Source organism: Oryctolagus cuniculus, chromosome 7 (genome assembly GCF_051225735.1).
Source record: "Oryctolagus cuniculus isolate XC-2025 breed Fujian yellow rabbit chromosome 7, ASM5122573v1, whole genome shotgun sequence".
NCBI classification, from domain to species: Eukaryota; Metazoa; Chordata; class Mammalia; order Lagomorpha; family Leporidae; genus Oryctolagus; species Oryctolagus cuniculus.
The window spans coordinates 161751035-161767864 of record NC_142873.1 but is presented as its reverse complement, the minus strand read 5'-3'; the positions used below and the strand labels follow the sequence as shown (position 1 = coordinate 161767864).

Genomic DNA, 16830 nt, shown 5'->3' with positions numbered 1-16830 from the left:
CATCGACTTAGCAAACCCTGTTGGGTCAGACTCGGAGGTCATCCGACACTGGCTCCTGCTTGGAATCTGTTGTTTGCTGAGAAACCTGTTAACTCGGACAAGCACCAGGCTGTGTCAGATAAAAGCTTCAGTCACGAAAAAGTTAAAAGTTGACCTCTTTTATGTTTCTTTGAAAGCTGAGAGAGACCTTGCACCCTCTGGCTCACCCTCCAAACGCCCCAAACAGCCAGGCAGGAGCCAGGGGCCAGGAACTCCATCCATGTCTCTCCCATGGGTGGCGGGACCCGAATGCTTCAGCACACTGTCTGCTGCGGCCCCCCAGGGTGCAACCGGCAGGAACCAGGCACTCCAGTGTGGAATGGAATGTGTGTCACCACAACCCCCACCCCAGTAACTTTTGCAATGTGATTTAAAAAATAACGGCACTACTTAGTTAAAAACACTCAAGCTGCTTAGTTTTGATATTTGAAATTTAATTTTAAGCAGACAGGACAAGAGGAGACAGGATCATTTTAAAAGCTGCTGTAATTTTTTTTTTTTTTTGGCTTTGACATTTAAGAACACATCCCTTAGCATTTATAGACAAGCAACTGAACCTTTTTTTGCTATCACATACCCTGAATTTCTGTCTTTGGGCCTCCTAATATGTGACTTGTAATGTGCTTACTATAAGCTTTTCTTTTTTAAAAATTTTAAGATTTATTCACTTATTTGAAAAGCAGAGTTAGAGAGGAAGAGACAGAGAGAGGTCTTCCGTCAGCTGGAGCTGGGCCAGTCTGAAGCCGGGAGCCAGAGGCTCGTCCAGGTCTCCCACGTGGCATCTGGCCGTCCTCCTCTGCCTTCCCAGGTGCATTAGCAGGGAGCTGGATCAGAAGCGGAGCAGCTGAGATTCCAACCGGTGCCCATATGGGATGCTGGCACCACAGGTGGTGACTTTACCTGCCACGCCACCATGCCAGCCCCCAAATTTTTAAATTCATTTTTTTAAAGATTTATTTTATTTATTTGAAAGACAGAATTACAGAGAGGCAGAGACAGAGAGAGAGGTCCTCCATTTGCTGGTTCACTCCCCAGATGGCTGCAACGGCCGGAGCTGTGCCGATCTGAAGCCAGAAGCCAGCAGCTTCTAGGGACTCAAGGACTTGGGCCATCTTCTGCTGCTTTCCCAGGCCATAGCACAGAGCTGGATTGGAAGAGGAGCAGCTGGGACTAGAACCAGCGCCAATATGGGATACCAGCGCTGTAGGCCAGGGCTTTAACCTGCTGTGCCACAGCGTCAGACACCCCCAACTTTTTTTTTAATTTAAGGACTATTATATGCTCATTAAATGCATTTATGTATATAAATGAGCTGTTGTCAGTGAAAGCATTTCAGGTGTTTGGCACACACAGTTAGCTAGTATCTTCATATTCTAACAAGATGAGCAGTAACACAAGAAATTCATTGGATACACAGGTTTTTATTTCTTACTATATGAAAAGCTGACAATATATGGTCTAGAAATTATTTATTAATGATGTCAAATCATTCACACATGTTCATACAGCAATGAAAGCTGAAAACAATATGATTTTGAGCCATTCTCACTTTCTCCCTCGTCTCCTGGAGCTGGCAGGGAGCAAGGCAGAAGGCAGAGGGCAGTGAGCATTCATAACAACACAAAGTTGAACAAAAAGCTAACATCAGGAAATTATTCTGGGAAAAATAAATCTTTGGTTGTGTTCACACCCACATTTGAGCAGTTAAAATAGGAAGCAGAGAGCTTTCCTGAATGTTCCCCCAAATGAATGTGGTGTGCGTAGCCCTGAGATTTAGGAAGGTGAAGCTATATTTGGTAACTCAATTAAAATAACAACATTCTCAAGTTACTTACTGGGAAACCGTGGTATTCTTAGTATTTTTAACTTGTCACAACCTGTGCTACTGTAGGTTCCCCCTCCTCTTTCCTAAGTGACTACAATCATCTGATAACTAGCGCTCCTCAGCAGGTTTTTTTTTTTTTTAAGCAGAAAACAAAGACTCATAAGTCCCGGGGAGCTGGCTACTGTGGCTAACGCTTTGAGTTAATGGAGGGATTCTGGATTCAGCCCCCTGTGCCCAGGAGTAGTGCAGTGCACCTGAGAAAAACCCCAAACCCAAACCCTTCGCACAGAGAAAGTCAGCTTTGCTGCCGGGCACATGCACACCAGCCACGCAGTTTGGGTCAACTTCGGTCAATGGCGGGTGCCAGCCTCTTCTTTTTCCTTCTTTTCTAAGGCTAGGGAAGGAACAGCAGGAGGACTGTCCAAACCTCCTTCAGAGGCTCTATTTCAAAGGCAAACTGGAGACCAAAAAGTGCTTGCCAGGTCGCTTTCCTGGCGTGGGGAGCAGGGAGGCCAGCACTGGACAGCCCGGGGCCCACCACTCTCCGTGCTGCGCGCCGGCCCACTGGGCACTACTCCCTCCCAGCGAGGCTCATCACCTGGGCCCCAGGACACAGCCCCAGTCTGGGACCTCCCTAAGTGCGCTGGTACTTCGGAGCTACTCCTTTCTTTCGGGGTTGGCAATCAGCGTGTGCGCACGTGTGAGTGTGTGCGCGTGTGTGGGGTGTAACGTTCATCTCGTTGACAACCAGCGCGTGTGACAGTGTGTGACAATTAGTGTATGTGTGACTTTTAAGCTAGTCCTTTCGGGTTGACAGTTTCTTAGTGTGTGTGTGTGAGTAGTATGTAATGTTCACCTCGTCGACAATCAGCCTGTGTGTGACAATCAGCGTGTGACACTCAGTGTGTGTGTATGTGTGTAGGATGTTATGTTTATCTCGTTGACAATCAGCGTGTGTGTGTGGAGGATGTAACGTTCATCTTGTTGACAATCAGTGTGACAGCGTGCGACAGTGTGACACTTAGCCTGTTTGTGACACTGGCCTGTGTGTGTAGGATGTAACATCCATCTCATTGACAACCACAATGTATGTGTGTGACAGAGTGTGTGTCACCACCAGCCTCTGTGTGTGTGTGTGGAGGGTGCAAGGTTCACCTCGTTGACAATCAGTGTGACAGCGTGTGTGTGTGTGGGGAGGATGTCATGTGCACCTCGTTGTCAATCAGCATGCGTGTGTGTGACAGTGCGTGTGTCACCATCAGCCTGTGTGTGTGCATGGAGGGTGCAATGCTCATCTCGTCAAATGCCCGACAGCCTCGGGTGGGTGTCGCCTCTCCCACCTCTTCCTCAGGCCAAGCACGCTGACCCTGGGCCCCGCCGCTGACCTCAGGACATGGGCTCTGGCCTTGGGCGCCGCCGCTGACCTCAGGACATTGGCTCTGGCCGCACCGATAACCGGGGGACGCTGCGGGGCTGGGGAGGAGCTGTTAGTGGACGCCTGGCAGCCTGCGACCACCGCCTCCGCTTCCACCTCGGTCACTTTACCTGGGGGGGGACCCCAGCGAGGGGCGGTGACCCAGCACCCACACCGCGACACCCGACAGTGAGACTGCCACTTACCGCGCCAGGGCGCTCCGCCAACCTTCGGCCCGCCGAGGGGCGTCTGTGCGACAACCCAGGCTCCTCGGGACCCGTCTTCCCGCCGGATCCGTCCGGGGACCCCACCGCCCCGCAACGGCCCGCGCTCGAGGCCTCCGCCGTCAATCACCGCGACTCCGCCCGGGCCACCCCCACCCACGGGAAAAGTTGTGAAGCGGCCCGCGGGCGCCCCGGCCCCGCGTCCGTCAGCGCGGCCGCCGTCCACGCCCGGAGGCCCGCACCGCCGCGGCCGTCCCGAGCGGGGGCAGGGGCGGCGCCGACCACCACCACAAGGGAATTCCAAGCAAGCACCTCTACCTCGCGGGCGACGCCGGCGGCCGGCCCGACCCCGCCTCACGCGGCCTCTGCGGCCCCGGCCCCGCCGGCCTCGGCCCCGCCGCTCCCGCGGAGCCCGCGCCGCCGGCCAGACACCCGCAGCCGCGAAAACAAGCTCGCTCCGCCCGGCCCGGGCGCTGGGGGCGACCGCGGCTCCGCCCGCAGGGAGCGGGCCGGGGGCGGCGGCGACGTCAGTGCCCCCGCCCCACTCGGGGAGCAGAGCGCGGGGACCCCGGCCCCACAAAAGAGCACAAACCCCAAGCCCCCAGCGCACAGATGGGAGGCGCCAGCCGCCGCCCCCCGCGACCCAGGCCCGCCAGTCCCGCCCCCCACCCGCAGGGGCGACCCCCGCCCCCGCCCCCGCCCGCGCGCAGTCTGAGGCGCAGCCACTCGCGCTGCCCCTCCCCCCTGCCTCCCTGGCTGAGCGGGCGCAAGCCCCCGCACCTCCCCCGCTCGAGCGGCCCTCGAGCCCCCGAGACCCCGCCTCCGCACTCCCGGGGGCCGCCGCGAGGCCCCATGGGTGTTGGAGTCCCGAAGCGGCCTTTGTGCGCCGCATTGGCTGGCCACGGACTACGACTCCCACAATGCACCGCGCCACGCCCCCGCGCCGCCGGCCCCTAGACGCCGCCAGACTACATCTCCCGACAGCCCTCGCGGCCCTCCCGCCCTCCCTCCGGAGACACGAGCCGAACTGGGCGTCAGGTCGGGGAGCCGGTCGGGTTCCCGCTCGCCGCCGCCGCCGCCCCCCGCCGCGACTCTCCCGCCGCGCCGGCCGCGGGAGCTGCATCGCCTACTCTGCTCGGTAGTGGAGCCGCCAGCCCGGGAGCACAGAACCCGAGACGCGACACGCCGAGCTCCTCATCGCCTCCAGCCGGAGCGACCCCTCCCGGGTCCGCCCTCGCCTTGTGAGGCCACCGGAGCCCCCAGCCCCCGGCGGCCCCACTCCCGCATCCCGGCCCCTGCACTCCCGCAGCCGCCGCCCCCCACCCCGGAACATGGACTCCGACTCCTGCGCCGCCGCCTTCCACCCGGAGGTGAGTGGGAGCTGCGCCCCGGCCGCCCCCACCCGCTCTGCGCTCCCCGGGGAAGCCCGACCCCCGGCCGCCGCGAGTGCGGCCCTCCCCTCCCCCAGCTCTGCCTCGTCGCCCCCCTCAGCCCCCGCCCCCCGCTCGGCCGGCGCCCCGTCCTCCCCTGCCCGGACGCCCGCGCCCTCCCGCGCCCCCTCCGCAGGGCCGCCGCGCCCACTCGGCTGCTCGGGGCGCCTCTCCGGCCTCGCGTCGCCCTGGGACCTGTCCGCTGCCCCGGCCCCTCCCGCCGGCCTGCTGGCTCCTTCCCCGCCCCCGGGGACGCGGTCCGAGCTGCCGCCCGCGCCGCGCTCCCGCTTCTCTCGCAGGGCCCCCTCCCCCTCCTCCCGGGGGGCTCCCGGCTCCCCTCGGCCGGGGGGCTCGGCCCGCGCCGCACCGCCGCTCTCCCGGTCCCCCCGGCCCGCGCCCCGCCCCCTGGCTCCGCTCGCGGCCCGGTCGGCCCCCGCCCCCTGAGTGGCTCCGGGCCGCGTCTGTCGGGGGTCCGCACCCTCTCCGGGGCCCCGAGCCGGCGCCCCCACGCCCTCGGGCGCGCTCGCCTCCCCCTGCGGAGCCCCCGGCCCCCGCCCGCGGCGCGGCTCGCCTCGCTCCGCCCCGGCTCACTCCCCCTCCTTCCGGGGATCGGCCCTCGGTTCTCCCCGCGGTCCCCCGGCGGCCGCCCGCTCGCTCGCCCCCTCCCCGCCGGGGTCCGGGGTGCGGGGCGGGTGGCCGGGGCGGGTGGGGGAGGGGAGGCGGCGCCGGGCGCTCCTCGGTCGCGTGGCCGCCCGGGGGGGGGTAGTGGTTTCGCGGGGCCTCCGGAGCCCAGGGACGCCCGAGTGTCGCCCGGCAGCCCCCCGCCCCCGCGGAGTGGGCCCCGCACCTTCCGGGCCCGATGTCGGCGGGGAGGGGGCCGCCCCGCCATCTGCTGTGCCCGCAGGCGGCGGCGCGGGGAGGCGCGGGTGCCCTCCGCCCTGCCCGCTCCCTGCCCGAGGAAAAGTTCCTCCCGGAGTCGGAGCGGCGGGGCGCGGCGTGGGCCGTGCGGGGCGGGCGGCCTCGGGGGTCCGGCGGCGGAGCCTGGAGTTCGGGGAAGAGGAGGCGCCGGCGGCTGCGCGCGAGGGTGCCCCCGCGTCCTCCGGCGTCGGCGTGGCGGTGCTGGGGGACCGCGCTCGGGTCGGGCCGGCGGGGCGCCTCGGTGAGGCCGGGGTGGGGGCCGGAGTGCCGAGAAGCCCGCGGCCAAAATGCCGGCCGGCCGAGGGAGCGGGGGCTGGGCTACCTCGGGAGAAGTCCCTTCCCGCGGCCTCGAGGGGAGGGCGGGGCGGGGCGGAGGTCTCCCCGTGGGCCTCCGCGGGCGGCCTGCTGGGCTCCCGGAGACCCCCGACCCCTGGCGCCCGGGGGACCCCTCAGCAGCAGGGCAGGGGTCTCCCCAGGCCACTTGAGGTGGTTTCGGTGGGAGAGGCTGTGGCAGTCGGGGTAGGACTCCCGGCGGCCGGCCGAGGAGCAGATAAGGCCGGCAGCCGCACACAGGCGCAGAACCGAACTTCTGTGCAGGCCTTTATCTCGCAGCCGGCTTCCCGCGATCGTGGCCTGAAATCGCAGCGCTGGCTCCCTCTGGCAGTGGAGTGAAGCCTTGGCCGCGGATCCCGGGTGCACCCCGCAGCGTAGTTGGGGTGTGGGCGCCCGCTGACGGCTCCTCCCCTTCACAGGAGTACTCGCCCAGCTGCAAGAGGCGGAGGACCGTGGAGGACTTCAACAAGTTCTGCACCTTCGTCTTGGCCTACGCCGGCTACATCCCCTACCCGAAGGAGGTAACCCTGAGGCCGTGAGGGCTGGGCGTGGGCAGGAAGGGCCTCCGGGGGTGACCGCTTGTTTGCTTGTTTGCTCCCTGCCTGCCCTTACAGAGGGCCAGCACACGCCGACCGAGGTGGGGGTGTGGGGGTGTCTGTCGATCCGGTAGTTACCGACGGGGACACCAAGGCATCAGAGGGCCCCGCTCGCCCCGGGCCCTGGTGGGTTAGAGGTGGAGCTCCGGTGTCTAGCAGCCTCTGTGTTGTGGTAACACCACGCACGGAGTCTTCCAGGGACGGCTGCATCAGGTCTCCTGCTGGGGAGAGGGCCGGCCGGTGGGCCAGAGCTGCCGCGCTGTGGGACGTGAGGGGCCTTGGTCACAGCGTGCAAGGCTAGACGTGGAAGAATCCAGCTTTCCGGAGCCAGGCCCCGCGTCGTGACACCAGTGCCGCCAGTGCCTCGCTGGCTCTGGACGGCTCCATGCAGGAGGCTGCCTGTTGGCAGATGCCGTGCCTGGAAGGGCTGCAGCCGGCGCCCCCTCGCTGCTTTGGGGCAGGAGTTGCCTGCTTCAGTGTTGTGTTATTATGGGATATCTCCAGGTTTTTTAAAAGTGTCAGGAAATTCTCAAAACTAATTTAATTCACTTAATTAAAAAAGCGTTCCTCTTGGGAGGGGAAGTGGAGGAGAGGTTGACAGAGAAGGTGAGGGGTGAGGTGCCGGCGGCGCCTCTTCCCGACAGCTCACTTCCTGCCTGGGACGGGGCCTGGGGTTCAACAGCAGAGGGGGTCTCTCCTCCAGCCTCGCCCGTAGTGCTGCCGAGCCGAGAGGTTCGAGGCTGTGTGGACGGACGCCTCCTTCGAGGGCGCTTGGTCGGGGTGCGGCCGGGAGGCTGTGGGGCCGGCTGGCCCCGGCGCCGTAACCAGAACCTGCGCCGCCTCCTTTCAGGAGCCGCCTCTGAGGAGCAGCCCCAGCCCGGCCAACAGCACCGCGGGCACCGTGGACAGCGATGGCTGGGACGCCGGCTTCACCGACGTGGCCGCCTCGGTGCCCCTGCCGGTCTCCGATCGCTGCTTTAGCCACCTGCAGCCCACCCTCCTGCAGCGAGCCAAGCCCAGCAACTTCCTGCTGGACAGGAAGAAGACGGACAAGCTGAAGAAGAAGAAGAAGAGGAAGCGCCGGGACAGCGACGGGCCCGGGAAGGAGGGCTACAGGGGCGGCCTGCTGAAGCTGGACGCCGCCGCCGCCTTCGCCGAGACCCCCGCGAGCCCCGCCCTGCAGGGCGTTCCCCAGGCCCCCGGCGACCCCTGCTCGGGCTGGGACTCTGACACTCCCTCCAGTGGGTCTTGTGCCACTGTGTCACCTGATCAGGTCAAGGAAATAAAAACTGAAGGCAAACGGACTATCGTCCGGCAGGGGAAGCAGGTGGTGTTCCGGGACGAGGACAGCACCGGCAACGACGAGGACATCATGGTGGACTCCGGTGAGTGCTCCCTGGGGGCGCGTGGTGGCCGGCGGAGGCCCCTCTCGGGAGTGGGCGGTCCCTGCCCCCTCCTGGGAGGAGGGCTCGCTCTGTAGCAGCAGCAGAGATCCAGGGCGCAGCTCAGAATCTCCGAGCGCGTGGCGGCCGCACCCGGGGCCCTTTGTTGTGAGCCTGCACGTTAAGTGCAGGACGGATGGGTTCCGGACACTCGGCTGCCCTGTCTGCCGGGCCAGCGGCCCCTGGGCTGGGAGGCTGAGCGGTTACGTCCCCTCCTCTTAGCGTTTTCCTTTCTTTCAGATGACGACTCCTGGGACCTCGTCACCTGCTTCTGCATGAAACCGTTCGCTGGCCGCCCCATGATTGAGTGCAACGAGTGCCACACCTGGATTCACCTGTCCTGCGCGAAGATCCGCAAGTCCAACGTCCCCGAAGTGTTTGTCTGCCAAAAGTGCCGGGACTCCAAGTTCGACATCCGCCGTTCCAGCCGTTCCCGCATGGGCTCCCGGAAGCTGTTTCTGGACTGACGGCCGCCGGCCAGGAGACTGGGCGAGGAGCCGCAGGGTCGGCGGGCTCTTTGGCCTCTCGGTTGAGCACAGAACTCTTGAGCTCTGGTGTGGGCAGATGCCTGCCACTCAGGTGCCTAAGCTAAAGGACAGGCTGTCCACGCAGACGAGCTGTACATAGCCAGTGACCGAGTAAAACCCCCGTGGCCAGCGCTGCCAGAGCTGTGTCCTCCGCAGTGCAGGTGGGCGGGACACCCGGCGCGGTGGCCTTGGGTCGGCCAGAAGTGCGGGTGCGTGGTAGCTGTGAGTTGTCGCTGACCTTGTGACAGATGCCCGCTACTTGGGATGAGCGCTCTTCCTTCCTCCACGTGCCAGGGGAGGGGGAGGGGTGTCTCCCTGGCCTGTCTGAACGGCCATGCGTGTCAGTTTCTTCCCACGTGTCTTACCATACGTGTCTACAGCAGCCGTCAGACGTTCGCCCCTACCTTTGTGGTCCGCCCCTGCCTGGCTCAGCTGCCCAAGCCGGGGGAGGCGAGCCCCTTAGCAGTTCTTAGGTTTCCTTCTGTCTGTTGAAAAAGGGACAGTGTGCGGCCACCTCTATGGAAAGGGGGTTGGTTGGGGGTTGAGGTGGCCCTTTGTTCATAACTCAGTTTCCTGATTTGCACGATGTAACAAAATCTGTCTTTTTGCACGATGCTGCCAAAGTATTGGCCAATTTCCTGCTGGGTGCTGGTCCCGGCGGGCCCAGGTGAGCTGTTGGCAGGTGTGGGAGCTCCTGGAGGGGATGAGAGTGGTGGTCCTTCACGGGGTGGGGGAGGGGAGCGGCTGGTCCACGGGGCAGGGGGAGGGCGTGAGCCCTTTCGGTTTGCAGTCAGTGAGGTGTTGGTATTGGCCCCCGGAAAGACGGGAACTGGGGTCCAGGCGGGGAGGCCACCGGGAGGGCCAGGGCCGGGGCTCTGGGACACAGCTGGTCTGGGCACCTGTTTGTGAAGTGTTTCCACGAGCCTTGTTCCCTGGAAGGCGGAGAGGGAGTAGTGCCCAAGTGTGCTTGTAGCGGGGCGGGGGTCTCGGGCCAGCAGAGTTCTCTCCCGAAACTCCAGGGCGGATACATAGTTTGCTGTTGTCGCATCTCTCCTGTCGGGCCGGGTCTGTCTCTGTGTTTTAATGCTTCTGTCAACAAGTAGCGAAACAGTGGTGAAGCCGTGTTTGTCGGGGGCTCCCCAGCCCAGAGCCAAAGAGCTGCCCGGCCGCGCCTGCCCAGCCCAAGTTCCAAAGTCGTTTCTGTTTTAAACTTGAGCTTTTAGAAGTGCATTTAAGAGCCTGGAGCCGGGCCGCGCTGGTGTCGCCTCGGAGGGGCTCCATGGGGTCCCCCGCTTCCTCCTGGTCTGTGGCAGAGCCGCGCCAGGGCTGGGGCCCGCTGGGCTTGTGTGGTCAGCTGCTTTGTGCAGGGTCCCGGCCGTGGTCCCGTGTGGTGTCCGTCTGCATAAACCAAGCTGTTTCTGTGAAACTGTACATTTGTAAATAAAGATGGTTCTCCTTTGAGCGCGGCGCCGGCCTGTGTGTTCCGTGCAGAGGGCATGGGGGGCTCCCCGTGCCGCGCGGAGGGGCCGGGGCTGGGCCAGTAGGGGAGGTGAGCGCCTAGCGCGCGCTATGCAGAGAGGCGAGACCACCACCCACCTCCCAGCCCAGCCTTACCGCGCGGGGGGAGGGGCGATGGGCAGGGGTCTCGGCCGGCCCCCTCCCTCCCCGCAGCGCCAGGCTCTTCGAGGGCGCGGGGCCGGGCCGGGAGGTGAGCGGTCCAGGGCGCGTGATGCAGAGAGGCGAGACCACTGCCCATCTCTGAGCCATACCCGCGCTGGGGGAGGGGCGATGGGCAGGGGTCTCAGCCGGCCCCCTCCCTCCCCGCAGCGCCAGGCTCTGCGAGGGCGCGGGGCCGGGCCGAGGGCGCGGGGCCGGGCCGGGAGGTGAGCGCCCAGCGCACACGATGCAGAGAGGGGAGACCACCGCCCACCTCCGAGCCATACCCGCGCTGGGGGAGGGGCGATGGGCAGGGGTCTCAGCCTGGACCCCGGCAGCGCCAGGCTCTGAGGGTGCGGGGGCCGGGAGCCCCCAGACCCGGCCCGAGCCCCGCGGCCCCGCGCCCGTCCCGCCCCCCTCCCGCCACCCCGCAGGCCCCGCCCCCGCCTGCCGCGCCGCCATCTTTGTTGGGGGCAGCTGGGCCTAGTGGCGGAGATGCCCAAGTCCTGCGCAGCCCGGCTGTGCTGTAACCGATATGGAAATTGTAGGAAACAGCTCACCTTCCACCGGTGAGGGGGCGCGGGGAGGGGGCGCACGGGGCGGGGGCGCCGCGTGCACCTGGCCCGGGGCACCCGGGAGCTCAGGGACTCGGGCAGCCGGGGGAGGGGGGAGACCTGGGGGCCGCCCCTCGTCCCGTCTGTGCGGGCCGGCCCGGGGGTGCGCACCCCCTCTGCTCGCTCCACGCTTTCGTGCCAGGCAGCCGGCGGGGGCCGCGGAACCAGATCCTGGCTGGCCCCGCCCGCTGCATGCCCACCTCCCCGCTGAGGGCATTGGGGCAGCTCCCTGTCCGGCCGCCTCAGACGCTGCCCTGGGCATTCACCCGGGCATGGAGCTGCCTTTTTTTTTTTTTTTTTAATTCATTCGTTATTTATTTTGAAGAGAGAGAGCGCGCGGAATCTTCTGTCCATTGGTTCACTCCCCAAATGGCCACAACAGCCTGGGCTGGGCCAGGATGAATCAGGAGCTCCCTGGGCTCCCACGTGGGTGCAGGGCCCCAGGCACCTGGGCCACCTCCCGCTGCTTTCCCAGGTCACAGCAGGGAGCTGGGTCAGAAGTGGGCTGTTGTGGACTCTGATGCGGGCTGTTGAGCCGCAGGCCAGGCCCCGTGCTCACCTTGGCCTCTCTGGGCCGCTGGACGGCGCCCATCCCTCGATTGCCCGCTGGGCTTCTCGGACAGTCAGCTCTTTGCCGGCTTGCTTCCTGCACGTCCAGTGCGGGTACTGAGGGTGTGGGCCGCGTTCCCTCCTGCCCGGGTGCGTGGGTTTCCGAGGGCCGGCCTTCACACAGCCCCCAGGAGCCATCCCTGTGTCCACCTGCTGCCCTGCACTTGGGTAATCCAGAAGTACCTTGATTTTTTTTTTTAAGACCTATGTATTTCCTTGAAACCGGAGTTAGAGATCAGACTCCATCCCTGGTTCACTTCCTAAACGGCCTCAACAGACACAGCTAGGCCGGGCGGAAGCCAGGACCTGGGACCCCATCGGAGTCTCCCGCGTGGGTGCAGGGGCCCAGGCACTTGGACGGTCCTCTGCTGCCTTCCCAGGCGCCGTAGCAGGGAGCTGGATCAGACGTGGACTCCGGTCTGGGAGGACGGTCTCGCAGGCGATGGCTTCCCCTGCTGTGCCACGCGTGGCTGATCCCGAGGCAAACCCCACTCTGAACTGTCCTGGGCTCCCCGCCTCCCGCTGACACCTGCTGTGACCGCCTGGTGCCCTCCTGCAGCTCAGCCCTGGCCCCCACGCCCTCCTGCTGTGTCCTCTGCTGGCTAAGCGCGATCTCTTCAGGTGGCCCTCCCTGTCCCCCCAGCACTTCCTGTCAGCTGATGCCGCCCACGTGGTCGGTTCCTGCCTGCTTGGGAGCGGTGGTCTTGCTGACCCCAGGCGGCCAGTGGTAACAGGGCCTCGGGATGTTGGCCGTTTTCATGGTCGGTTTGCTTTATTAGGATGCCATGAAGAGTCATGACGGAAGCTTCCAGAAATCAGTTGTGATTTTTTTTTTTTTAATTTATTTGAAAGGCAAAGTTACAGAGAGGCAGAGAGAGGGAGGTCTTCCATCTGCTGGTCCATTGTCCAAATGGCTGCGACAGGAGCTTCTCCCGCGCGGGTGCAGGGGCCCAAGGACTTGGGCCATCTTCTGCTGCTTTTCCACGTCATAGCAGAGCTGGATCGGAAGTGGAGCAGCCGGGGCGTGAACCGGCGCTCATATGGGATGCTGGCAGTGCAGGCGGCGGCTTTAGCCGCTGTGCCACAGCACCAGCCCTCAAGATGTGATTGCACAGAGGGAGGTGACTGCGCGCCCAGCGGGCTCCCCAGGCGCTGAGCTCGCTCACGTGCCCGCTCGCCCTTCTAGGTTCCCGTTCAGCCGCCCCGAGCTGCTGAAAGAATGGGTGCTCAACATCGGCCGGGCCAACTTCAAGCCCAAAAAGCACACGGTCATCTGCTCCGAGCACTTCAGCCCGGAGTGCTTCAGCGCCTTCGGGAACCGCAAGAACCTGAAACACAACGCCGTGCCCACGGTGTTTGCCTTCCAGGACCCCACGCAGGTAGGGCGCTCCCCGACGGCACAGGCAGCCGGGGGCAGGGAGCCAAGGCCAAGCACTAGCGCAGGAGTGGCCCCGTCGGGCATCTGGGGCTTGGAGCCCTGTGGCTCTGCCGGCCTTGACCTTGAGTGGAGAAGGGGTCAGTTGGGCCCCTTTAGGCCAAGTGTGCTTCCCGACAGCGCGGTTGGAGGGGCTGCCTGCCTGGGTCTCCTGCGGCCGGCAGCACGTGTCCTGGGCGGCCCGCAGCTGGCATGCTGAGGGCAGACAGCGGCAGGAAGGCGGGAGGCGTGGGACGGTGGGCAGGGGCTGGGAGTGGGGGAAGGTCCCCCAGCTGGAGGTCCCCAGAGGGCAGAGGGAGCACAGTTAATAGGTGGGCGGCTCGAGCCGAGCACTGCCGGTTCTGGAGGCCGTGGAGCAAGGCCGGGTCCTGGCGAGTGTCCTGGGGTCCGCAGGCCGGCCGCGCAGACGGCGGGAGCAGGCTGTCTCCTGCCCAGAGGCCTCACCTCCTGAGACCTCCCTGCAGGCCTGGCGGTGGAGGGGAGGGGCTTGGAGCTGGCTGAGGCCCTGATGGACCTGTGGGACACGAGGGGACGGGTCTTGGGGGCGGGGTGTGTGGGTGCTGCTCAGCAGAGTTTGTGAAGAGTGTGGGACGTGGGAGCCATGAGAGGGTGACCTCGATTTTCCTAAATCCAGTGGGTGCCCAGAGCAGGCGTGGGCAAGCAGAGTGAGGAAGACTGAGGCCGACTCTGGACTCAGTCAGCAAACGTGCCTGCGCCCCTGCGCCCTGCCTGCCCGGCTCTTCCCAGTCGGCCCATCCCCTGCCTGCCCCACGTCTCCTGGCACCTGCGGCCACCTGCCCCCCCCCCCCTTATTTATTTATTTGAAAGGCAGAGTTACAGAGAGGCAGAAGCAGAGAGGTAGAGGAAAGTCTTCCACTGCTGGTTCACTCCCCAGATGGCCAGGAGCCGGGAACTTCTTCCGGGTCTTCCATGTGGGTGCAGGGCCCCAAGGACTTGGGCCATCGTCCACTGCTTTCCCAGGCCACAGCAGAGAGCTGGATCAGAAGTGGAGCAGCTGGGACTTGAACTGGCGCCCACATGGGATGCCAGCACTGCAGGCGGCGGCTTTACCTGCTACACCACAGCGCCAGCCCCACTTACTCCCCCCCTTTTTAAAAGATTTATTTATTTGAAAGGCAGAATTACAGAGAGAGAGAAGGAGAGGCAGAGAGAGAGAGAGAGAGAGGTTGTCCATCTGCTGGTTCACTCCCCAATTGGCTGCAACAGCCGGAGCTGTGCCGATTTGTAGCCAGGAGTCAGGAGCTTCTTCCGGGTCTCCCACACCAGTGTGGGGGCTCAAGGACTTGGACCATCTTCTGCTGCTTTCCCAGGCCATAGCAGGGAGCGGGACTGGAAGTGGAGCAGCCGGGACTCGACTGGCATCCATTTGGGATGCCGGCAGTGTAGGCGGCAGCTTTACCTGCTGCGCCACAGCGCTGGCCCCACCTTCCCCTTTCTAGTCCTCTCCCAAGTGTTCGGCCCCAAGGTGCTACCGTACTCAGGCTTCTGGCTCTCCCGGAACTTAGAGGTTGGTTCAGAGCTTGGTGGGGGAAGCTGGCCGGCCCCGTGGCTCACATGGTGCATCTGGGAGCCAGGGGACAGGGCTTCCGCTGCGGCCGCCACTCGTGGGGCAGGCACTTGGCGAGGCAGGCTGCCGGGCCCTGGGTCGCCCGCAGGCCTGGTCCCCAGCGCTACAGGGTTTGCTCAGCAGCCGCTGACCCACGTTTGGGAGCACTTTTGGAGGACAAGAGCGCCACGTGGGTGGTGAGAGGAGGGCGGGGCCCACGTTGGGTCCCAGTTGGGGCTGAGCAGTGGGGACAGGTGCCCGGGGTCGGCGTGCCTGGCTCTCAGCACCTCGGGGAGCCGGCTGTCCTCAGGCCTCTGTCTTGCAGCTGGTGAGGGAGAACACGGACCCTGGGGGCGAGAGCAGCGAGCCCAGCCTCCAGAAGGGAAAGGTGAGTGCGCGGGCGGGGCCTGCACTGCCCACTGGGCTGCGGGGTGGGCGGGGCCTGCACTGCCCACTGGGCTGCGGGGATGGGGGTGGGCGGGGTCTGCACTGCCCACTGGGCTGCCGGGATGGGGGTGGGCGGGGTCTGCACTGCCCACTGGGCTGCGGGGGCGGGGGCCTGCACTGCCCACTGGGCTGCGGGGATGGGGGTGGGCGGGGCCTGCACTGCCCACTGGGCTGTGGGGGCGGGGTCGGGGGCCTGCACTGCCCACTGGGCTGCGGGGGCGGGGGCGGGGGCCTGCACTGCTCACGGGCTGCTGGGCGGGGCCTTGGCTGCTTGCTTCACTGTCGGAGGGAGGCTGCAGTGACGCGGCTTCGGCCTCTCTCCAGTTCGTGGCAGCGCTGGGGCCGTACCCTGTCCCTGGCTCCCGCTGGCCCCAGCCCTGGGGTCGCTGGGGAGAAGCCCGACTCAGCCTGTCCCCAGGTCCTCCCTGAGGCCGGGTCCGCGGAGCACGGCGGCGGGAGGAACATGGGCACCGCGCTGGAGGAGCTGCAGCTGCCCCCGAACGCCGGAGGCCCCCGGAGCCCGGTAAGAGGCCCAGGCCCGGCCAGGGGGCTGTGGCGGGCTGCTCTCCGCGGGAGCACACGGTCCCCTTGCGTTCTGCGCGTCCACCGGGCCCTGGGCGCCTCTGTGCCAGGAGCGGGTGGACCGCACGTCCAGTGCCCAGCGCTGGTGCCGGGCGCCCTCTGCCTCCAGGCAGCCCTCAGCGCCCGCTCGCCTCTCCTCAGGTCTGGCCGCAGAGACCGGACGCACCTGGCCGAGCGGCCGGCCCCGCGGGGCTGAGGCGGCCTCTCCCCAGGCAGCCATCTGACCACAGCTACGCCCTCTTGGACTTAGATGCCCTGAAAAAAAAGCTCTTCCTCACCCTGAAGGAAAACGAGAAGCTGCGGAGGCGCTTGAAGGCCCAGCGGCTGGTGATGCGGCGCATGCGCAGCCGGCTGCGTGCGCCCAGGGCCGGGCGGCGGGGGCCGCGACCCGGAGTGCAGCCGGAGCAGCGGAGCTGAGCCCACGGGGCGCCAGGACGAGGCGGCGCCAGGCCAGGCCAGGCCGTTCCCGTCTGCTGCTGCGAGGGCAGCGCCGCGGCACGCCGGCAGGTGCACATCCACCGTCCCCCGGCCGCAGCTGTCGGGTAGGGGCGAGGACCAGGCCCAGGCTGGCTTCTGTACCGCCATCCTCTGGCACCCGCTGCTTGGGCGTCGGTGGACCCAGGGCCCGGGTCTTACAGGTTCTCCCTGCGGGCCAGCGACACGCTGCGCTCCGGACTCCCCATGGTGGGTGGCCAGCGTGGACGGCCGAGAGCTGGCCCCATTCCTTTTAAGGCCGATCATTTACTTGAAAGGCAGAGTTGCAGAGTGCACGGCCACGCACTGGTTCATTCCCCAAATGGCGCCAGCAGCCTGGAATTCCATCCGGGTCTCCCATGTGGGTGCTGCTTTCCCAGCTGGGACTTGCACCGCACCCAGAGGGATGCCGGCGGCGGCTTGGCCAGCCGTGCCGCAGCGCTGGGCCCAGGCAGCCCTGGTCTGCAGGCGGCGCGGGAACGCGTCAGCCTGCGCTGTAGCTCCCCGCGCCCCCGTGTAATCCTCCCGCCGGTCCCACGGCTGCCGATGCGCCATGGGCCTCGTTTCCAGGGAGAGGCAGCAGGGCTCGGCCACCTCTGACTACTGCGTAAGGACCGAGACTTCAGTGAATTAAAGAACAAAACCTGCAGTGCGATTCATTCTGACTCAGCTTCTCAGCCAAGTGTTCGGACAGAGGC

The 16830-nt window shown here is 65.2% G+C and overlaps 2 protein-coding genes across 8 annotated transcripts; both read left to right on the top strand.

The window, feature by feature from the left end:
* Positions 1 to 4492: 4492 nt before the first annotated feature.
* On the top strand, positions 4493 to 10209 carry PHF13 (PHD finger protein 13). Of its 2 annotated transcripts, none has more exons than XM_051858151.3 (4): positions 4493 to 4872; positions 6603 to 6704; positions 7630 to 8164; positions 8462 to 10209. In XM_051858151.3, exons 1-4 carry the CDS (start codon positions 4834 to 4836, stop codon positions 8686 to 8688), a joined length of 903 nt encoding a protein of 300 aa, XP_051714111.1. In that variant the 5' UTR covers positions 4493 to 4833; the 3' UTR covers positions 8689 to 10209. The 2 variants fall into 2 exon arrangements, with proteins under 2 accessions (XP_051714111.1, XP_089157664.1); XM_089301538.1 differs by lacking the exon at positions 4493 to 4872 and adding an exon at positions 5658 to 6091.
* A 610-nt stretch (positions 10210 to 10819) lies between these two features.
* On the top strand, positions 10820 to 16791 carry THAP3 (THAP domain containing 3). Of its 6 annotated transcripts, none has more exons than XR_016211311.1 (5): positions 10820 to 10973; positions 12814 to 13006; positions 14955 to 15017; positions 15401 to 15599; positions 15800 to 15942. XR_016211311.1 is itself a non-coding variant. In XM_051858154.3 (5 exons), the coding sequence occupies exons 1-5, from the start codon at positions 10900 to 10902 to the stop codon at positions 16073 to 16075; spliced, it is 711 nt and encodes a 236-aa protein (XP_051714114.3). In that variant the 5' UTR covers positions 10820 to 10899; the 3' UTR covers positions 16076 to 16791. The 6 variants fall into 6 exon arrangements, 3 of the variants coding, with proteins under 3 accessions (XP_051714114.3, XP_051714113.3, XP_051714115.3); XR_016211310.1 differs by having other exon boundaries at positions 14940 to 15017; XR_016211312.1 differs by having other exon boundaries at positions 12814 to 13008; positions 14960 to 15017.
* The last annotated feature ends 39 nt before the right edge of the window (positions 16792 to 16830 follow it).

Bases quoted from the DNA above. Each gene is read 5' to 3' on its own strand.
- PHF13 (XM_089301538.1), top strand. From the start codon at position 5,792: ATGTCGGCGGGGAGGGGGCCGCCCCGCCATCTGCTGTGCCCGCAGGCG. The intron at 6,092-6,602 runs GTGAGGCCGGGG...TCCCCTTCACAG, and splicing joins CGGGCCGGCGGGGCGCCTCG to GAGTACTCGCCCAGCTGCAA. The intron at 8,165-8,461 runs GTGAGTGCTCCC...CCTTTCTTTCAG, and splicing joins GGACATCATGGTGGACTCCG to ATGACGACTCCTGGGACCTC.
- THAP3 (XM_051858153.3), top strand. From the start codon at position 10,900: ATGCCCAAGTCCTGCGCAGCCCGGCTGTGCTGTAACCGATATGGAAAT. The intron at 13,007-14,939 runs GTAGGGCGCTCC...GGCTGTCCTCAG, and splicing joins CCTTCCAGGACCCCACGCAG to GCCTCTGTCTTGCAGCTGGT. The intron at 15,600-15,799 runs GTAAGAGGCCCA...GCCTCTCCTCAG, and splicing joins CCGGAGGCCCCCGGAGCCCG to GTCTGGCCGCAGAGACCGGA.